At 49.3% G+C, this 22,968-nt stretch overlaps 1 protein-coding gene across 5 annotated transcripts in view; it reads left to right on the top strand.

Annotated features, from left to right (window-relative positions):
• Positions 1 to 22,968, top strand: part of LOC136620929 (cytochrome P450 2K6-like) — a 218,197-nt gene that overhangs the window by 186,778 nt on the left and 8,451 nt on the right. For all 5 annotated transcript variants that reach the window (XM_066596015.1, XM_066596051.1, XM_066596033.1 and 2 more), the window contains 3 exons: positions 2,191 to 2,367; positions 21,581 to 21,716; positions 22,209 to 22,393. In XM_066596015.1, coding sequence (XP_066452112.1) covers positions 2,191 to 2,367; positions 21,581 to 21,716; positions 22,209 to 22,393 — 498 coding nt within the window. The remainder of the gene's footprint in view (positions 1 to 2,190; positions 2,368 to 21,580; positions 21,717 to 22,208; positions 22,394 to 22,968) is intronic.

The following is a 22,968-nucleotide window of genomic DNA, read 5'->3' as shown; positions in this document are numbered from 1 at the left end:
GGCCGCCGCAGCTGACAGGTGAGTTGCAGCGGGGAGCAGGGGAGAGCGGGCGGCAGAGAGGGAAAGAGAGATCTCCCCTCCGTTCCTCCCTGCTATCCCCTGCAGCTCCCCGCCCCGCGCCGACGAGCGGGGAGATACTCAGCTAAGGCACATTACTCGAGCGAGTAGTGCCTTAGCGAGTATACTCGCTCATCCCTAGTCATTATCATGGAGTGAGGTGGCTGGAAGGAAGGAGGAACAGCAGCCAGAGGATTCAGAGTAGCAGTCCCTAAGCCAGGAGTAGTGGACTGCATAGAAGACTGGGTGGTCGATACATTGCTGGATGTATTTTCTGCCATCCATGACACGACCTGCTCACATTGCTCTGTTTGTAATAAGGGTCTACCACGTGGACCCATAAATTGTGATATGAAGCTGGGGACCCCAGAAACTTGCCTCTCTCCTAATCCCGCAGCAGCCGGCTGTAATTCACCTGGACCAGAAGCTCAGCCTGTGCCCACACCGTCATTTGGACGTTCGCGTCCTCGACCCTTACCCCTACCCCTCATCATGGCGGATTACAAATAGAGCAGGGGCCAAATAAATTACCCCACTGTACAGCACTGACAACTGTGCCTTAATTCACCGCACACAGAGACTTGTAGATAGCGGAGGCTCTATGCTGTCACTAGAAAAAAGTAACCCGCATTCTTGCACTGATACCTAGGGGTAATTTACTGCTCACAGAGACTTGTAGATAATAGAGGCTGTATGGAGTGGGGGAAGACTGTAAAGCCAGTGGATAGTGCTGGTATCTGCGGCGATGTCAACCCCACCAACGGAAATGGTATTGTGAGACGCTCTGCACAGCAACAGAGCAGAAAAACTTTGCAGTGGCCCCGGTAATATAGCGGTACTGTTTTGCTGTGAGACCGCTGTCTAATTCACTGCAGACACAGAACGGTATTAATAAGTCAGGTTGCAGCTGCAGGCTAGGAATTATTTGCATGCATTTTCACGCTGAGAGCGGTATTTTAACGCACACTTCAGCCAGAAAAGATTGCTACGGAAGGCTGCAAACAGGCCTAGCTGCGTACAACTAAAATGCAAGCACTAAAACTCCCAGCAGCCACCAAGTAAAATGTACACGGTCAGATGTAGCCCAACGAAGGAGCTTTTAGTTTTTTTGGTCAGAGGATAGAGGCTGTATAGGGTATATCACTTTCTTTGTAGAATTTGCTGCGGCACTACGCTGTTGGTCTAATTCACTGCAGACACAGAACGGTGTATATATAAGTATAGAATTATTTGCATGCACTTTCACGCTGAGAGTGGTATTTTAAGGTGCACTCCAGCCAGAAAAAATTATTACGGAAGACTGCAAACAGGTCTAGCTGCGTACAACTAAAATGCAAGCACTACAACTCCCAGCAGCCACCCAGTAAAATGCACTTGGTCAGATGTGGCCCTAAGAAGGACCGTTGGGGTTCTTGAAGACAGGATCCTACATTAGCACTTTCCCTATAGCAGCAGCAGTACTTTCCCTAATCTCTGCCAGCGTGTGTCTGAGGCGAGCCGCGGGCGGGACCGCTTTAAATACTCAGCGGTCACTTGATCTCGCCAGCCACTCACTGCAGGGGGGTGGGAAAGGCCTGAAACATCACAGGAGGAAGTGGTAATTAGGGATGAGCGAGTATACTCGCTAAGGCACTACTCGCTCGAGTAATGTGCCTTAGCCGAGTATCTCCCCGCTCGTCCCTAAAGATTCGGGGGCCGGCACGGGACGGGGAGCTGCAGGGGAGAGCAGGGAGGAACGGAGGGGAGATCTCTCTCTCCCTCTCTCCCGCCCGCTCTCCCCTGCTCCCCGCCGCAACTCCCCTGTCAGCTGCGGCGGCCCCCGAATCTTTAGGGACGAGCAGGGAGATACTCGGCTAAGGCACATTACTCGAGCGAGTAGTGCCTTAGCGAGTATACTCGCTCATCCCTAGTGGTAATGCCTTCCCTGCATGTCTATTGGCTAGAAAATGGCGCTAAACGCACGGGGAAAGAAATGAAATTGACTCGAGTACCGCGTTGTGCTCATCTCGAGTAACGAGCATCTCCAATTCCCTAAAACTCGAACGAGCATCAAGCTCGGACAAGTGTGCTCGCTCATCTCTACCTTTAAGCGTTTAAGTTATTTTAACCGTTAATGTATTTTTTCCTCTGCAGCTGTATAATTCATTCCCATCAGTGATGAATTGGTGTTCTACAGTCAAGCACACAGTACTCAGGAATGTAGATGAAATGTATGCGTTTATCCGAGAGACCTTCACCAACCAGAGGAAAGAACTGGATGTAAATGACCAGAGGAATCTGATCGACTCTTTTCTGGTGAAGCAACAAGAGGTACTAAAACACTAATACCGCTGTAGTAGAGCTGAGTTTGCAATTTAGGAGAATTCTTAGTGCTGACATGGACTGGAGGGCAGTGGGGCATGCATTTAGGGCCACCCAGCCCCCGCTCCTATAAGTCCAGCCATCAGTATCGCTAGTGAAAACGTCTTTGGACACAGACAGGGTGTTCGTCTCTCACACTGCAATACATCACTCCTTACCCCTGCTGCAGCATTCAATGTACTCTGTGTGCTTCAGCAGGAGAGAGGAGTGATGTCATTCTGTGTGTGCATCACAGGGGAGATGTCTGTCTGTGTGTCTGTCCAAGGAAGACTGTTATCTTTACTGGCAGCCAGAAGTTTGGGGCAACAGAAGGAGGCCCATTTACTAATAGAAGCCACAGAGGGTCCTGTTATTAATTAGAGCAACAAGGGGTGGAAGTTATTAATAAATGGGGCCGGGCAGGAGGTCTTATTATTTTGTGGGGGTGAGGGGGCACAGAAGGGGTAATTACTAATTGTGCCCAAATCAGGGGTCCTCTCACTAACTGGGCCTACAATGTGGGTCCTGTTACTAAATGGGACCATAGCAAGGGTCCTATAACTAATTGCGCCATAGTTGGGGTCCTAGTACTAAATGGGCCCACAGCAGGGGTCTTATTACTAATTGAGGCCACCACAGTGGTTCTATTAGTAAATGGGGCCACAGAAGTTTTTTTTTTACATATGTGAGGCCAACGTGGATATACTATTACTTGGTCTGGCAATGGCAAACATACGATTATTAAGTAGGACCACAGCTGGGGCAACATTACTTAATAAAGCCCCGGCAGCAGTCCTATTACTGATTGGGCTACAGAGAGGTCTTATTATTTAGTGGGATCATAGTGAAAGCACTCTTATTAGCGGGATCACAGCGGCACATTGTTGCTATAGAGTGGTGCTGAGAAGTTCATTAGGAGATGCAGCAGCAGGATGGGGAGAGTGCGCAGAAGAGAGTTATGGCTGGAAGAAATCTCAGTTGACCCAGAGAGAAGAGAACCAAATACAAATGACTCCAGACAGAGTACACATAATCTGTAATCACTGGAGGTAATTGCACTGTAATCACTATTGCTAAAAAAGATATGTACCATATTTTTCGCTTTATAAGATGCACATGATGATAAGACGCACCTCGGTTTTAGAGGAGGAAAATAGGAAAAAATATTTTGAACTCACCCTGACCAGGCAGTGAAGGCTATATTACAGGAAGAATAAAGAGCAGTAGTACTGCCTTGGAATGAAGTATATACCATTCATCAACCTGCCATTCAGTATCCAGGGACGGCTGAGTGAAAATGTAATGGTGGTCTTATTACTTGTCACTGAGCCTTCCTAGAGCCCTGAATGCCATGTTTGATTAGTTATAACGATGTATATGGTATAAATACTTGCATAGCTCTGCAGTTGGCATTCAGGATCCTGGAAGAGCTGAGCGACAATGTAATAATGATTTCATTAGTTGTCACCCAACTTTTCAGGAACCCTGCATAGCATGTCTCATAAGGTATGGTGTATGGTATGGTGTATACATTTGTGCACAACTAGGCACTAGAGATGAGCGAGCACCAAAATGCTCGGGTGCTCGTTGCTCGAGTCGAACTTTTTGTAATACTCGGGCGACTGGAGCATTTTTGTATGGGACCGATGCTCCGCATAGCTGATGACTTGTCAAACACCGGAAAACATACAAAAGTCATGGAAACACCACTGAAACGGATAGGGAAGGGCAGGGCAGCATGCATGGCTGCATCTCACGCTCCTAGGTCCCACTATTAGGCCAAAATGGGGGCAAGAGTCTGGCGTCACCCCCCTTACAATTTTTACTTTGGACAAACCCTCATAAGCAAGGCACACCTTAGCTAAGCATCACACTACCTGCAACCAAGGACAATCACTGCCTGCGGGTCACACCGCTGCCTCTTCTCCTGGGTTACATGCTGCCCAACCCCCTACATGACCCTGCATCCACAGCGCACACAAACGTGTCCCTGCGCAACCTTCAGCTGCCCTCATGCCCCACGCTCGCTTCATAGCCACACCACCCTCATGTCTATTTCTCAGTGCGTCTGCGATGAGGAGGAACCAGAGGCTCACACTGCAGAGGGTTGGCCGGGCCAGGCAGCGACCCTCTTTGAAAGTGGGGGCGATAGCCCACAATGCTGTTGAGAATTGATGTACGATCATCATTCCAATCCCGTGCCACGACCGTCGCAAAATAGTCAGGAGCCGCAAACTTGGGCATAAAGGGGATTCAGGTGCCAGCCCAGCACTTCTACACATCTCCACATCGCAGCAATATTCTGTGTGGGAAGCACGTGAGCGGGTCCTGGGTCAGGCTCGGTCCCAACCTCCATCTTGTGTGACCCAAGGTGCCGCGAGTTACATAGCAGTCGGAAATCCATGTGTCCCCACACAATTCATTTTGTGTAGGTGTTAGATAGCTTAACACCACAATGGGAAGTCTTTGAGTTCCTTGGGCTCGCCTATGCTGTCAGTGCACAAAGATGGTATTACACAAGAAGAAATCAGTGCGCCCAAACAGAGTTTCACCCCGCTAAGGACCTCGGCCCACATTTCTACCCTAGTCAGTCAGTGTATTTGTGCCAGACAGGTAAAACAACGCAATGGGAAGTCTTTGTGCACTCACAGCATAGGCGAGCCCAAGAAACTCAAGCATGGTATTACACATAAGGAAATCAGAGTGCCCAAACATGGCAGAGTTTCACCCTGCTAAGGGCCTCGGCCTACATTTCTGCCCTAGTCAGTCAGTGTATTTGTGTCAGACCGGTAGAACACCGCAATGGGAAGTCTTTGTGCAATCACAGCATAGGCGAGCCAAAGGAACCCAAGGAAAGTATTAAACATGAAGCAATTACAGTGCCCAAACATAGCAGACTTTCACTGTGCCGAGGACCTCGGCCTCTGCCCACACCCTCAGCAATCGTGGGCATAAAGTGGACTCTGATGCTAGTACAGCAATGAACGTCTCATTTATTTAGTTACGGTTGCTTTCACCGCTCCAAAGACTGGATTAACCAGGAAGAAGTTCCACAGGCCCAATCTGGCGCAGTTGCATTTCCCCCAGGACATTGGCCTCTGCCCACAACCTCAGCAATCGTGGGCATAAAGCAGACTCTGATGCTAGTACAGCAGTGAACGTCTCATTAATGCAGTAACGCTCCTTTTATTTGGCCCAAACCAATGTCTCTGATAACTTTAGTAACACGAGAGAAAATACATGTTTCCCAGTGCTGATCCCCTGACCCCAAGCAGGAGGAGGAGGTGGCATTACAAGGCCAAGAAACCATGACCAGGACCCGCTATAGTCTGTGTGGGAAGTATGTGAGCGGGCCCTGGGTCAGGCTCGGTCCCAGCCTCCATCTTGTGTGACCCAAGGTGCCGCGAGTTACATAGCAATGGGAAATCCATGTGTCCCCACACAATTCATTCTGTGTAGGTGTCAGATAGCTCAGTCAGCACCGCAAGGGGAAAGCCATCTGCACTCTGCACCCTACCCAAGTCAGTCAGTGTATTTGTGCCAGATAGGTAAAACACCGCGATGGGAAGTCTTTGTGCACTCACAGTATAACATTCCTGTAGCAAAGGTTTAGGCAGACCCCAGTAGCATTTCTGTAGTAACAGTACAGACGGACCCCAGTAACATTTCTGTAGCAAAGGCATAGGCGGACCCCAGTAACATTTCTGTAGCAAAAGTATAGGTGGACCTCAGTAACATTTCTGTAGCAGAAGTATAGGCAGACCTCAGTAACATTTCTGTAGTAAAAGTATAGACGGACCCCAGTAACATTTCTGTAGCAGAAGTATAGACAGACCCCAGCAACATTTCTGTAGCAAAGGTGTAGGCAGACCCCAGTAACATTTCTGTAGCAAGAGTATAGGCGAACCCCTGAAACATTGGTGTACCATGAGTGTAGGCGGCCAGAAAAATTAGTTAGATAATAGTATAGGCGAGGGCCAGAAAAATTTGTGTACCAAGAGTACAAGTGTACCCCTGAAAAATTGCTCAACTGCGAGGGCAAGTGAAACCCATAAACATTTTTTAAAGATATAGCTCGCTGTTGCTTAATTTGTAACAGAGCTTGGAGGCAGCCCTGTGAAAAAAATTGTTTTTTGATTGTTAAAGTATCAATACAATACTTTTAGAAGCTTTGTAAAATTGGAAAAATGTAAGCAGAGCCTTTTGGGCCTTTTCTCCGGTGATAGAGAATGCTTTTTTCTCCGGTTGCAGCAAAAATAATCTTTAGGTTCCACTGCTCTCCGCCAGTGGAGAAAAGAAGTCTGGGGAAATCCAGCCTTTGTTCATCTTTATGAGTGTAAGCATGTCGGCACTGGCAGTTGACAGGCGGGTACGCTTATCCATGATGATTACCCCAGCTGCACTAAACACCCTCTCTGACAAGACGCTAGCGGCAGGGCAGGCCAGCACCTCCAGGGCGTACAGCGCAAGTTCGTGCCACGTGTCCAGCTTTGAAACCTAATAGTTGTATGGTGCAGAGGCATCACGGAGGACGGTGGTATGATCGGCTACATACTCCCTCACCATCTTTTACAGTGCTCCCTTCCATTCAGCCTTGACTGGGGAGTGGTGACACAGTCTTGCTGGGGGGCCATAAACTGGCTAAGACCTTGGAGAGTGTTCCCCTGCCTGCGCTTGACATGCTGCCTGATCTCCGTGCCTCCCCTGCTACTTGGCCCTTGAAACTGCATCTTCTGCCACTAGCGCTGTCAGATGGGAAGTTTAGCATCACTTTTTCCACCAGGGCCCTGTGGTATTGCATCACTCTCGTACCCCTTTCCTCTTTGGGAATGAGAGTGGAAAAGTTCTCCTTATACCGTGGGTCAAGAAGGGTGTACACCCAGTGATCCGTGTTGGCCAGAAAGCGTCTAACGCGAGGGTCACGAGAAAGGCAGCCTAACATGAAGTCAACCATGTGTGCCAGGGTACCAGTACACAACACATCGCTGTACTCACTAGGAAGATGACTTTCAGGATCCTCCTCCTCCTCCTATACAGCCCATAGACGCTGAACAGATGAGAGGAAAGCAGCATGGGTACCCTCTGCAGTGTGCCCAGCTATCTCTTCCCCCTCCTTCTCCTGCTCCTCCCCCTCCTCTTCCTCCTCCAAAACGCGCTGAGATATAGACATGAGGGTGGTCTAGCTATCAAGCGACATACTGTCATCCCCCGTCTCCTGTTCCAAAAGCAAAGCGTCGGCCTTTATGCTTTGCAGCGAACTTCTCAGCAGGCAAAGCAGCGGGATGGTAACGCTAATGATTGCAGCATCGCCGCTCACCATCAAGGTAGACTCCTCAAAGTTTCTGAGGACCTGGCAGATATCTGCCATCCAGGCCCACTCCTCAGTAAAGAATTGGGGAGGCTGACTACCACTACGCCGCCCATGTTGCAGCTGGTGTTCCACTATTGCTCTATGCTGCTCATACAGCCTGGCAAACATGTGCAGCATAAAAATTCCAGCATGTGGGCACGCCGCACTGCAGTTGGTGCTCTGGCAGCTGAAACCGATGTTGCAGGGTCCTCAGGGTGGCAGCATCTGTGGTGAACTTGCGGAAATGTGCGCAGACGCGGCGCACCTTGCCAAGCAGGTCAGACAAGTGGGGGTAGTTTTTCAGAAGCTGAACCACCATATTGAAGACTTGGGCCAGGCATGGCATGTGTGTGAGGCTGCCGAGCTGCAGAGCCGCCACCAGGTTACAGCCGCGGTCACACATGACCATGCCCGGTTGGAGGCTCAGCGGCGAAAGCCAGAGGTCAGTCTGCTCTGTCAGACCCTGCAACAGTTTGGGGCCCGTGTGCCTCTTGTCACCTAAGATGATTAGTTGCAGCATGGCCTGTTGACACTTGCCCACTGCTGTGCTGCCGCGCGCTACCAACTGCTGGCGACATGCTCACACTTCTTAATTGAGAGGTAGACATGGCGGAGGAGGAGGAGGGGGGGGTTTGGAAGAGGTGGCATAAAACGTAGCAGATACCAGCACCAAGGTAGGACCCGCTATTCTGGGTGTGGGTAGGACATGAGTGGTCCCAGGCTCTGACTCGGTCCCAGCCTCCACCAAATTCACCCAATGTGCCATCAGGGAGATATAGTGGCCCTGCCCGCCAATAATTGTCCATGTGTCCATGGTTAAGTGGATCTTCCCAGTAACTGCGTTGGTGAGGGCACAATTAATGTTGCAGGAGTCTTGCTGGTGTAGGGCTGGGACGGCACACCGGGAAAAACAGTGGCGACTGGGGACCGAGTAGCGGGGGACCACCGCAGCCATTATGTTTTTGAAAGCCTCCGTTTCCACATTCCCGTATGGCAGCATCTCCAAGCTGATTAATTTGGCAATGTGCACGTTTAAAGCTTGTGTGTGCGGGTGCGTGGTGGCGTATTTGTACTTTTGCTCCAACTCTTGTGTTAGCGACAGCTGAACGCTGCGCTGGGAGACATTGCTGGATGTGGTTGAAGACAGTGGAGGTGAGGGTGTGGATGCAGGCTGGGAGGCGCTCGTGCCTGTGTCCTGAGAGGGGGGTTGGATCACTGTGGCAGGTTGCGGCACAGGCGAGGAGGCAGTGCTATGACCCGCAGGCGGTGAACGGCCTTCATCCCACCTTGTGGGGGTTCTTGGCCATCATATGCCTGCGCATGCTGGTGGTGGTGAGGCTGGTAGTGGTGGCTCCCTGGCTTATCTTGGTGAGACACAGGTTACACGCCACTGTTCGTCGGTCGTCCGCGCTCTCACTGAAAAACATCCACACCTTTGAATACCTAGCCCTCTGCACGGAGGCTTGCCGCGACTGGGTGGTTTGGGAAACAGTTGGAGGATTCTTCGCTCTGGCCCTGTCTCTAACCATGTCCACTCCGCTGCCTCTTCCAATCAGTCCTGCTGCTGTACTTGCCTTCCCCTCCGAAGCCCTGTCCTCGGTGGGGTCAGTCACCTCATCGCCCAGCTGCTCTTCCTCCGAATCCTCTGTGCGCTCCTCCCTCGGACTTACTGCCCTTACTACTACCTCACTGACAGACAACTGTGTCTTATCATCATTATCATCCTCCTCACCCACAAAAAGCTATTGAGATAGTTGCCGGAAGTCCCTAGCCTCACCACCTGGACTCAGGGAACTTTCCAAAGGTTTGGCATCGGTCACGACAAACTCCTCAGGTGGGAGAGGAACCAGTTTTTCCCACTCATGGCAGGGACCCGAGAACAGTTCCTGGGAGTCTGCCTGCTCAGAACATGTCATTTTCATGGAGTGAGGAGGCTGGGAGGAAGGAGGAGCAGCAGCCAAAGGATTCAGAGTTGCAGTCCTAGGCTGGGAGTAGTGGACTGCGTGGAAGACTGGGTGGTCGATACATTGCTGGACACATTTTCTGCCATCCATGACCGGACCTGCTCACACTGCTCTGTTTGTAATAAAGGTCTACCACGCGGACCCATAAATTGTGATATGAAGCTGGGGCCCCCAGAAACTTGCCTCTCTCCTAATCCCGCAGCAGCCGGCTGTGATTCACCTGGACCAGGAACTCAGCCTGTGCCCACACCCTCACTTGGACATCCACGTCCTGGACCCTTACCCCTACTCCTCGTCATGGCGGATTAAGAATAGAGCAAGGCCCAAATAAATTAGCCCACTGTACAGCACTGACAACTGTGGCTTAATTCACCGCACACAGAGACTTGTAGATAGCGGAGCCTCTATGCTGTGACTTGAAAAAAGTAACCCGCTGTCTTGTGCTGATACCTAGGGGTAATTTATTGCTCGCAGAGACTTGTAGATAAGAGAGGCTGTGTGGAGTGGGAAAAGGATCTGGGGGTATTAGTGGATAATAGACTAAACTGGAGTAACCAATGCCAGTCAGCCGCTGCAAAGGCAAATAAAGTCTTGGGGTGCATCAAAAGAGGTATAGGGGCGAAGGACGAGAACATTATCCTTCCATTATATAAGGCACTTGTCAGACCTCACATGGAATACTGCGTACAATTCTGGACACCGGTGCTCAGGAAAGATGTCACAGTGCTTGAGGGGGTTCAAAGAAGAGCGACTAAACTAATACATGGAATGACGGGACTGGAATACCCAGAGAGGCTATCCAAATTGGGACTATTTACTCTAGAAAAAAGAAGGTTAAGAGGCGACCAAATAACCATGTATAAGTACATGAGGGGACAACACAAGGATCTCTCCCGTGATCTGTTTACACCCAGGACTGCGACGGTAACAAGAGGACATCCGCTACGATTAGAGGAAAGTAGGTTTCATCACCAACACAGAAAGGGGTTCTTTACTGTAAGAGCAGTTAGACTGTGGAACTCTCTACCGGAGGAAGTGGTGATGGCAAAATCCATAGAGGAGTTTAAAAGGGGACTTGATGTCTTTCTGAAGAAGGATATTACAGGATATAAATTTTAGGTTAAGTGTCAATCCTGGTATATAGGCAGGTAGGAACTATTAGGGGTTGATCCAGGGAACAGTCTGATTGCCATTAGGGAGTCGGGAAGGAATTTTTTCCCCAAAAGGGCTAATTGACTTCTGCTCTTGGGGTTTTTTGCCTTCCCCTGGATCAACACAGTAGGATAGACAGGCTGGACTAGATGGACAATGTCTTCATTTGGCCTTACATACTATGTTACTATGTTACTATGACTCTAAAGCCAGTGGATAGTGCTGGTAACTGCGGCTATCCCAGCCCCACCAAGAAAAATATATTGTAAGACGCTCTGCACAGCGGCAGAGCTGAAATACTTTGCAGTGGCCAAGGTAATATTACAGTACTGTTTAGCGGTGAGACCTCTGTCTAATGCACTGCAGACACAGAACGGTATAAACAAAGTCGTTCTCAGTAGGCTAGGAAATATTTGAGTGCAGTTTCACGGTGAGAGCTGGTTGTACGGCACAGCAGCCTGAGAATGCTATTACTGACAGGCTGCTAATAAGGCTAGGCCCTATATGTGTAATACAAAAATTGATGCACTACATCTCCCAGCAGGCAACAAGTATAATGCACACGGTCAGATGTAGCCCTAAGAAGGAGCTTTGGGGCTTTTACACGGAGGACTTTGAGGACTGTATAGTGTATATAACTTCCCCTACAGAAGTGGCTGTGCCCCAACACTCTGTGTCTAATTCACTGCAGACAGAGAACGGTATAAATGAATTCGTTCGTAGCTGGCTAGGAAATATTTGAGTGCTGTTTCACGGTGAGAGCGACATTGTACGGCACTGCAGCCTGAAAAAAGTATTACTGAAAGGCTGCGAACAGGCCTAGATGCATAATTCCATAATGGATGCACTACTACTCCCAGCAGGCCACAACTAAAATGCACACGGTCAGATGTAGCCCAATGAAGGAGCTTTGGGGTTTTTGCACAGAGGATACGGACTGCATAGTGCATATAAGTTTCCCTATAGAAGTGGCTGTGCCCCAACACTCTGTCTAATTCACTGCAGACAGAGAACGGTATAAATGAAGTCGTTCACAGCTGGCTAGGAAATATTTGAGTGCCTGAAAAAACTATTACTGAACGGCTGGGAACAGGCCTAGATGCGTAATACAAAAATGAATGCACTACTAATCCCAGCCAGCCACAAGTATAATGCACACGGTCAGATGTAGCCCTAAGAAGGACCGTTGGGGTTCGTGAAGACAGGATCCTACTCTAATACTTTCCCTATATAAGCAGCAGCTCTTTCCCTATACTCTGTATAATACACTGCAGACTGAGAACGCTATAGCTGAAATGGCCTGCACAGCCCGAGATGAAAAAAAAAAAAAGGTGCACTACTGCTCCCAGCCAGCCACAACAATAATGCACACGATCAGATGTAGCCCTAGGAAGGACCATTGGGGTTCTTGAAGACAGGATCCTACACTAACACTATATGAGCAGCAGCCCTTTCCCTAACCTCTGCCAGCATGTGTCTGAGGCGAGCCGCGGGCGGGACCGCTTTAAGTACTCGGCGGTCACTTGATCTCGCCAGCCATTCACTGCTGGGGGGTGGGATAGGGCTGGCACATCACAGGAGGAAGTGGTAATGCCTTTCCCCGCATGTCTATTGGCTAGAAAATGGCGCTAAACATGCGGGGAAGGAAATGGAATTGACTCGAGTGCCGCGTGGTGTTCGTCTCGAGTAACGAGCATCTTGAGTACCCTAATGCTCGAACGTTTGCGCTCGCTCATTTCTACTAGGCACCAATCAGCTGGCTCTACGGGCGTGTCTCCGTTAAAATGGGGAGGAGAGCTGCCCATACATGCAGTTAATTGATGAGGCAAGGGAGCAATAGCACTTTCCTCTCACTAATCAGCCGTTCTTAGGGACGGCTGGTATGGAGGGGACATATGATTCTTACCACAATGCTGGCTCCCTAGCAGGAAGAGGGGACAGACGCCCATACGAACAGCTGATTACTGAGCACCCTGCTGCTCCATCACCTCCATTAACAGCAACAAAATAATATTTTGGAAAGTTTCTTAACTTCATGAGCCAAATCTTACTGATTGTTGGGTGAGAAAAATGAATATGACAAAGAAATTTTTTTATTAGCTCTAGTTTCTGGGATATACAATCGGTGGAAGTATGCTATTTTAACGGATTAAAAGAAAATATACATTTTAATTACATATGCTAGCAACAAGTACATTTGACATTTTTTTAATGACAGTTACATTCTAAGAGTTCTAAATTGATGGAAGAATTCCTGGCAGGTGGTTTGTTTGAAGAGAATCATGTGGTGACTCATGAGATCGTTTCTTTTGGCTTGCCTCTTATAAGTGAGTTCCAGAGCATCCCTACACACAGACCAGCAGTAATCTGCAAGCATTGCTTTATTCCAACGGCCCTGATATCTTTCTTCCATTATAGAAATATCCTGGTGGAATCTTTCTCTGTTCATCACTGACAGCTCCACAACTAGGAGGGAAAAAGTCTAAGTGGGAGTGGAGAAAATGGATTTTAAGGGACATGTTGCATCCGAGTTGATGGTATTTTTGCAGAAGTACTGTCACCAACTGAGTGTAGTTATCATCTCTTTTGTTGCCTAAGAATCCATGAATAACTCCCCTTAAAGAGGTTTTGTCATTTTAAAAAAAAATTCTGTAAACTTACCTATTCCTTCCCTGTCTGTCTCCTTATCACATCTTCTCCTGGTTGAGCTTCTCCAGTGCCCCAGGTCAGCTCACTGTAGGCTGGGACCAGCTTGTTATGAGCGCTGCTTATCTCAAATACCTTCCGGCTGGGTCAGTGAAGATCACATCCCTGTGCTGTAGCTTCACTGCCTAGGAAGGAATTGTAATCTATTTCAAAGATGGCTCTTTGAACAATCTCTGAAGAAGATAGGCAGTCCCCCTGCTGGCCTGTGAGCTGTGACATAACGTTCATTGCTTGGCAGGCAGAAGACTGCCAACCAAATGTACGTAACCTCACAGGAAGGAGAGGGATCAGGCAGCTGGAGGTGAAGTGACCCCCCTGGACTGCAGGAGACAGGAGAAGATAGGGGGGGGGGGGGTGAAGATCTGGTAAGTTGACTGATGGGAGAGGAATAGATAAGTATATATTTTTCTTTTTTAGGGACAGAACCCCTTTAAGGCTTGCCAAGCTCGCTTTTCTTTTCCCTTCAAAACTTGGTCCAACGCGGGATCCTTTACAAGTTGTCGAATTTGTGGCCCAACAAACGTTTGTATCACTCAATCTAGGACATTTGTATCTTAAGTACTTACATGCCTGTCCTTCCTGGTTCATACCTTTGACGAAATGTTTCATTAAACCCTGCTTTATATGAAGGGTTGGAAGAAGAACATGTCTTGGGTCCACAAGAGGCTCGGCAACAACATTTTTCTTGGTAGAGTCAAGATTTCTTGCAGGCCAGTCCGCTTGAATGTAATGAGATTTCCTATCCCTACTGTCCCACATACATAAAAAGCAACAGTATTTAGTGTACTCCAGTTGCATTCCTAAGAGTACAGCGATGACTTTTAGATCACCACAGATTTTCCACTTGTGTTCAGCATATTTGATTGAGTCGAGGAGGGCTGTCATGTTTGCATAAGTCTCCTTCATGTGAACTGCATGACCAACAGGAATAGAAGAAGGCAGTTGCCGTTGTGAATAGAGATGAGCGAACGTACTCGTCCAAGCTTGATATTCGTGCGAATATTAGGGTGTTCGGGATGCTCGTTACTCGTAACGAGTACCACGCGGTGTTTCGGTTACTTTCAGTTTCCTCTCTGAGACGTTAGCGCGCTTTTCTGGCCAATTGAAAGACAGGGAAGGCATTACAACTTCCCCCTGTGACATTCAAGCCCTATACCACCCCCCTGCTGTGAGTGGCTGGGGCGATCAGATGTCACCCGAGTATAAAAGTCGGCCCCTCCCGCGGCTCGCCACACATGCCTTGTGAGTTAGCTGAGGGACAGTGGTATCGTGCTGGAGCTGCTGTAGGGAGAGCGTTAGGAGTTAGTGTAGGCTTCAAGAACCCCAGCGGTCCTTTCTAGGGCCACATTTAACCATCTGCAGTACTGTGCTGGCTGCTGTTAGCTGTGTTCCTTTTTTTTTTTTCTCAATCGGCGGTGCAGAGCATTGCACCCTGCATTGATACTACAGGCACAGAATTGTGTAGGCAGGGCCACAACACAGTTATCAGCCATTGAATAGGCACAGTGGGCCTTTCCTTTTAAACAAAAGGGAAAAAAGTATATTTGCCCTGCCTCTGACAGCCGTCAGGGCTCTGTGTACGTGTGTGCTGCGTGGAGAACGTAAAAAAATCAGACGCAACCAGCTACGGTTGAGTGCAGCCTTGCGCCAATTTCTTTCCTGCCTGGGAAATACCTGCTCTGCCACAGTTAGTAACTCTGCAACAGTAAAGTTCTGTGACAGTTTTGCAGGGCCGCAACACAGTTATTACAATTATTATTCAGTGAATAGACGCAGTGGGCCTATCCTTTTAAACAAAAGGGCAAAAAGTATATTTTCCCTGCCTCTGACAGCCGTCAGGGCTCTGGGTACGTGTGTGCTGCGTGGAGTACGTAAAAAAATCAGACGCAACCAGCTACGGTTGAGTGCAGCCTTGCGCCAATTTCTTTCCTGCCTGGGAAATACCTGCTCTGCCACAGTTAGTAACTCTGCAACAGTAAAGTTCTGTGACAGTTTTGCAGGGCTGCAACACAGTTATTACAATTATTATTCAGTGAATAGACGCAGTGGGCCTATCCTTTTAAACAAAAGGGAAAAAAGTATATTTGCCCTGCCTCTGACAGCCGTCAGGGCTCTGGGTACGTGTGTGCTGCGTGGAGTACGTAAAAAAATCAGACGCAACCAGCTACGGTTGAGTGCAGCCTTGCGCCAATTTCTTTCCTGCCTGGGAAATACCTGCTCTGCCACAGTTAATAACTCTGCAACAGTAAAGTTCTGTGACAGTTTTGCAGGGCCGCAACACAGTTATTACAATTATTATTCAGTGAATAGACGCAGTGGGCCTAGCCTTTTAAACAAAAGGGAAAAAAGTATATTTGCCCTGCCTCTGACAGCCGTCAGGGCTCTGGGTACGTGTGTGCTGCGTGGAGAACGTAAAAAAATCAGACGCAACCAGCTACGGTTGAGTGCAGCCTTGCGCCAATTTCTTTCCTGCCTGGGAAATACCTGCTCTGCCACAGTTAGTAACTCTGCAACAGTAAAGTTCTGTGACAGTTTTGCAGGGCCGCAACACAGTTATTACAATTATTATTCAGTGAATAGACGCAGTGGGCCTATCCTTTTAAACAAAAGGGAAAAAAGTATATTTGCCCTGCCTCTGACAGCCGTCAGGGCTCTGGGTACGTGTGTGCTGCGTGGAGAACGTAAAAAAATCAGACGCAACCAGCTACGGTTGAGTGCAGCCTTGCGCCTATTTCTTTCCTGCCTGGGAAATACCTACTCTGCCACAGTTAATAACTCTGCAACAGTAAAGTTCTGTGACACTTTTGCAGGGCCGCAACACAGTTATTAAACTTAGTAGTATTCATTGAATACACGCAGTGTGGCTTGTCCTTTGAAAAACAAGGGAAAAAATTGTATTTTGGCTGCAGGCTTGCGCCACTTTCTTTCCTGCCTGGGAAATCAAATCACTGGTAATACACCATGCTGAGGGGTAGGGGTAGGCCTATAGGACGTGGACGCGGGCGAGGACGCGGAGGCCCAAGTCAGGGTGTGGGCACAGGCCGAGCCAGTGTGGTGGCCAGGGGTAGAGGCAGGGCCAGACCGAATAATCCACCAACTGTTTCCCAAAGCGCCCCCTCGCGCCATGCCACCCTGCACAGGTCAAGGTGCTCTACGGTGTGGCAGTTTTTCACAGAGACGCCTGACGACCGACGAACAGTGGTGTGCAACCTTTGTCGCGCCAAGATCAGCTGGGGAGGCACCACCAACAGCATGCGCAGGCATATGATGGCCAAGCACCCCACAACATGGGACGATGCCCGTTCACCGCCTCCGGTTTGCACCACTGCCTCTCCCCCTGTGCCCCAACCTGCCACTGAGATCCAACCCCCCTCTGAGGACACAGGCACTACCGTCTCCTGGCCTGCACCCACACCCTCACCTCCGCTGTCCTCGGCCCCATCCAGCAATGTCTCTCAGCGTAGCGTCCAGACGTCGCTAGTGCCACAGTTTGAGCGCAAGTACGACGCCACGCACCCGCACGCTCAAGCGTTAAACGTGCACATTGCAAAATTGATCAGCCTTGAGATGCTGCCGTATAGGCTTGTGGAAACGGAGGCTTTCAAAAGCATGATGGCGGCGGCGGCCCCGCGCTACTCGGTTCCCAGTCGCCACTACTTTTCCCGATGTGCCGTCCCAGGCCTGCACGACCACGTCTCCCGCAACATTGTACGCGCCCTCACCAACGCGGTTAATGCCAAGGTCCACTTAACAACAGACACGTGGACAAGCGCAGGCGGGCAGGGCCACTATATCTCCCTGACGGCACATTGGGTGAATTTAGTGGAGGCTGGGACAGAGTCAGAGCCTGGGACCGCTCACGTCCTACCCACCCCCAGAATTGCGGGCCACAGCTCGGTGGTGGTATCTGCGGCGGTGTATGCTTCCTCCACTAAAGCACCTTCCTCCTCCTCCAACGCAACCTCTGTCTCGCAATCAAGATGTGTCAGCAGCACGTCGCCAGCAGTCGGTGTAACGCGGCGTGGCAGCACAGCGGTGGGCATGCGTCAGCAGGCCGTGCTGAAACTACTCAGCTTAGGAGAGAAGAGGCACACGGCCCACGAACTGCTGCAGGGTCTGACAGAGCAGACCGACCGCTGGCTTGCGCCGCTGAGCCTCCAACCGGGCATGGTCGTGTGTGACAACGGCCGTAACCTGGTGGCGGCTCTGCAGCTCGGCAGCCTCACGCACGTGCCATGCCTGGCCCATGTGTTTAATTTGGTGGTTCAGCGCTTTCTGAAAAGCTACCCCCACTTGTCATACCTGCTCGGAAAGGTGCGCCAGCTCTGCGCACATTTCCGCAAATCCCACACGCACGCTGCCACCCTGCGGACACTGCAACATCGGTTTAATCTGCCAGTGCACCGACTGCTGTGCGACGTGCCCACACAGTGGAACTCTACGCTCCACATGTTGGCCAGACTCTATGAGCAGCGTAGAGCTATAGTGGAATACCAACTCCAACTTGCGCGGCGCAGTGTGAGTCAGCCTCCTCAATTATTTACAGAAGAGTGGCCCTGGTTGGCAGCCATCTGCCATGTCCTTGGAAAATTTGAGGAGTCTACCCAGGTGGTGAGCGGCGATGCTGCAATCATTAGCGTCACCATTCCTCTGCTATGCATCTTGAGAAGTTCCCTGCAAAGCATAAAGGCAGACGCTTTGCACTCGGAAACAGAGCCCACTGCTGACGGTACCCATGCTGCTTGCCTGTCATCATTTCAGCGTGTATGGCCTGAGGAGGAGGAGGAGGAGGATCCTGAAAGTGATCTTCCTAGTGAGGACAGCCATGTGTTGCGTACAGGTACCCTGGCACACATGGCTGACTTCATGTTAGGATGCCTTTCTCGTGACCCTCGCGTTACACGCATTCTGGCCACTACGGATTACTGGGTGTACACACTGCTCGACCCACGGTATAAGAAGAACCTTTCCACTCTCATTCCCGAAGAGGAAAGGGGTTCCAGAATGATGCCATACCACAGGGCGCTGGTGGACAAACTGATGGTAAACTTCCCATCCGACAGCGCTAGCGGCCGAAGGCGCAGTTCCGAGGGACAGGTAGCAGGGGAGGCGCAGAGATCAGGCAGCATGTACAGCGCAGGCAGGGGACCATTCTCCAAGGCCTTTGCCAGCTTTCTGGCTCCCCAGCAAGACTGTGTCACCGCTCCCCAGTCACGGCTGAATCGGCGGGAGCACTGTAAAAGGATGGTGAGGGAGTACGTAGCCGATCGCACGACCGTCCTCCGTGACGCCTCTGCCCCCTACAACTACTGGGTGTCGAAGCTGGACACGTGGCCTGAACTCGCGCTGTATGCCCTGGAGGTGCTTGCTTGTCCTGCGGCTAGCGTCTTGTCAGAGAGTGTGTTTAGTGTGGCTGGGGGAATCATCACGGATAAGCGTACCCACCTGTCAACCGACAGTGCCGACAGGCTTGTACTCATCAAGATGAACAAAGCCTGGATTTCCCCAGACTTCCCTTCTGCACCAGCGGACAGCAGCGATACCTAAGCAATACGTAGGCTGCACCCGCGGATGGAAGCATCGTTCTCTCTCACCATCCAAAACGGGGACATTTCTGCTTCATCAATCTGTGTATAATATTCCTCCTCCTCCTCCTCCTGCTCCTCCTCCTGAAACCTCACGTAATCACGCCGAACGGGCAATTTTTCTTAGGGCCACAAGGCTCACTCATATAATTTTTCTAAGCAATTTTTATACGTTTCAATGCTCTTAAAAGCGTTGAAATTTTAACTTGAACCAATTTTTCGTTAAACTGGGCTGCCTCCAGGCCTAGTTACCACTTAAGCCACATTAACCAAAGCGATTAATAGGTTTCACCTGCCCTCTTGGTTGGGCATGGGCAATTTTTCTGAGGTACATTAGTACTGTTGGTACACCAATTTTTGTGGGCCCTCGCCTACAGTGTAATCCAATTAATTTTTTGCCCACCTGCATTACAGCTGACGTTACATCAGCTGTGTTGGACACTGCAATGGGATATATTTATGTACCGCCGGTGGCTTCCTGGCACCCACCCATGCTGTGGGTCCACAGGGAATTATAAATGCATCTGTTTCCACTTGTAAAGAACCCCAGTCTGACTGGGGCATGCAGTGTGGGCCGAAGCCACCTGCATTAAGCACGACATTACTACCTCAGCTGTGTTGGGCAATGCAATGGGATATTTTAGTGTATCGCCGGTGGGTTCCAGGGAGCCACCCATGCTGTAGGTGCACACGGAGTTTAACCTACATGTGTCCACTTGTAAAGAACCCCAGTCTGACTGGGGCATGCAGTGTGGGCCGAAGCCCACCTGCATTAAGCACGACATTACTACCTCAGCTGTGTTGGGCAATGCAATGGGATATATTTATGTACCGCCGGTGGCTTCCTGGCACCCACCCATGCTGTGGGTCCACAGGGAATTATAAATGCATCTGTTTCCACTTGTAAAGAACCCCAGTCTGACTGGGGTATGCAGTGTGGGCCGAAGCCCACCTGCATTAAGCACGACATTACTACCTCAGCTGTGTTGGGCAATGCAATGGGATATATTTATGTACCGCCGGTGGCTTCCTGGCACCCACCCATGCTGTGGGTCCACAGGGAATTATAAATGCATCTGTTTCCACTTGTAAAGAACCCCAGTCTGACTGGGGCATGCAGTGTGGGCCGAAGCCCACCTGCATTAAGCACGACATTACTACCTCAGCTGTGTTGGGCAATGCAATGGGATATTTTAGTGTATCGCCGGTGGGTTCCAGGGAGCCACCCATGCTGTCGGTCGACAGGGACTTCACAATAGGGAGTTGTACCTGCCTGTGTCTATGAATTAAAAAGCCCGGTCTGACTGGGGCATGCAGAGACACCTTGACAGAATGAATAGTGTGTGGCACATAGGTTCCCCATTGCTATGCCCACGTGTGCAGCTCCTGATGGCGGTGGCACAGGATTCTATTTCTCATTGCTTCTGTACAGCATTGTGGGCTATCGCCCCGCCCCTTTTAAAGAGGGTCGCTGCCTAGCCGTGCCAACCCTCTGCAGTGTGTGCCTGCTTTTCCTCTGGCAGACGCACTTCTAAATAGACATGAGGGCGGTGTGGCATGAGGGCAGCTGAAGGCTGCGCAGGGACAATTTGGTGTGCGCTGTGGGGGGGAGGGGGGGCGGTTGGGCAGCATGTAACCCAGGAGAAGTGTCAGTGGAGTGTCATGCAGGCAGTGATTGTGCTTTGTTGGAGGTAGTGTGGTGCTTAGCAAAGGTATGCCATGCTAATGAGGGCTTTTCAGAAGTAAAAGTTGTTGGGAGGGGGGGGCCCACTCTTGCCGCTATTGTGGCTTAATAGTGGGACCTGTGAACTTGAGATGCAGCCCAACATGTAGCCCCTCGCCTGCCCTATCCGTTGCTGTGTCGTTCCCATCACTTTCTTGAATTGCCCAGATTTTCACACAAGGAAACCTTAGCGAGCATCGGCGAAATACAAAAATGCTCGGGTCGCCCATTGACTTCAATGGGGTTCGCTACTCGAAACGAACCCTCGAGCATCGCGAAAAGTTCGTCCCGAGTAACGAGCACCCGAGCATTTTGGTGCTCGCTCATCTCTAGTTGTGAAGTAATGCAACTTTTAAACTAAGCTGGGAGGAGTCTATGAATAGCCTCCATTCAGTTGGATCATGGTTCAAATTCAAAGATTTCATCTACCAGATTATTTTTCTTCTAAAAAAAAAAAAAGGCACAAGATCCCTCTGATATTCTCTGTACTGTGAGACCCTGGCATAACGTAGGAGAAGATTCCATTGCTGCAGTCTTGACCTTAGAAGTTCTGCTTTCTCCTTTGACAAGTCAAGGTCTGGAATGGGATCACTCACTTTTGCTTGACTCAGTCTGTGCGGTGTACGTACAAGAAAAATAAAAAGATGCTTTCAAATCTCATTATTACGACACTAATGTGCTTGTGATATATTTTATATCTTAGGAAAAGCCTCAATTATACTTCAGCAATGAAAATCTAACAGCACTTGTTTCGGACCTCTTTGGCGCTGGCATGGAGACGACCTCCACCACCCTGAGATGGGCTCTTCTACTGATGATGAAATATCCAGAAATTCAAAGTAAGAGACTATAAATACTGTATATATGCTGCATTACACAGTGTGTCATGTGACCAAAGGCCAATATGGAGCCCTAAATTAAATGCTATCAAAACTGTTAACACCACCTTTTTCAAACAAGAGTAAAAAGTTACTTAAACAGGATGCCTAGTCTTATGTCAATAGAGCTTAAGTTGTCTACTAACCACTTGGTTCAGATAAAATCCCATTCTAGGAGGAAGAATTAGGAAATGAAGTGTCAGCATTTGCCCAAAGAGCGATTACTCCAAGATGACTTCTTTTATTTGTACAAAATTGATAGGTTAAAACAAGGGTCAACCCTGATTGGGTTGAAAGAAAACAATAATGAGCAAGTCATGACCATAGCAAGAATTTTGACCATCGGGAAACATTAAGGTTGCATGATGCTTGCAGTAATCTGCCATTTTATCATGTCTATTACATGAGCAGATCTAGCAAAGAACATTTTTAATGGGTTTTTTTTGGCCATAGGAAAGGTCCAAAGTGAGATTGAGAAAGTTATCGGGTCGGCTGAGCCCCAAGTGATTCATCGTAAACAGATGCCGTATACTGATGCCGTCATCCATGAGATTCAGCGTTTTGGAAATATTATTCCAGCCAATGTTCCACATGCTACTACTCAAGATGTTAATTTCAGGGGATATCTTCTGCCCAAAGTAAGTAAAAAGAGACTTCAGTGCTTCTATAGCTCATACCTCGTGTTACTCCTAGCGTAATATGTTTTCCCGTGAAAGCACAATGGATGAGATTCAGCACTCTAGTCCATACATTGCTTTATGGTTTCAAGAACATACACATAATGTCCACTTTATTATAGACAGTCTTGTGGTGTTCATAACCAAAGAAATTCATTGTGGAGTGCATCCACAGGCGTCCAACAATGCAGTGTGCACTATTCCCACACTAACACTCTATCTACACCAGTCTGAAATATTGAAATTTCACAGAAAGGGGTGTTAGGACAGTGGATATGAACCTGCTGTGTCAAAAACCGATTTGGCTTACGGATAGATCTGGGGACATCACCTGATTTTCACACTTTAACTTCGATAATTGGGATCTGGTCTTCACTACAGGTAGCCCCAGACCGTTCCTCCAGAACTATTCTTGGTTATGTGGCAGCTGACACAAACTGGTCAAGGTTTCCATAGCACAGTAGCAGTGGAGCAGACAAAAACATGTTCTAAAAATGCTCCTCTTCAGGCAGGCATACCAGATCTCCTAAACCGAA

Source organism: Eleutherodactylus coqui, chromosome 1 (assembly GCF_035609145.1).
Source record: "Eleutherodactylus coqui strain aEleCoq1 chromosome 1, aEleCoq1.hap1, whole genome shotgun sequence".
Classification (NCBI taxonomy): Eukaryota; Metazoa; Chordata; class Amphibia; order Anura; family Eleutherodactylidae; genus Eleutherodactylus; species Eleutherodactylus coqui.
Note: the sequence above shows the minus strand (reverse complement) of the source record. Positions and strands in the feature narration are given on the sequence as shown.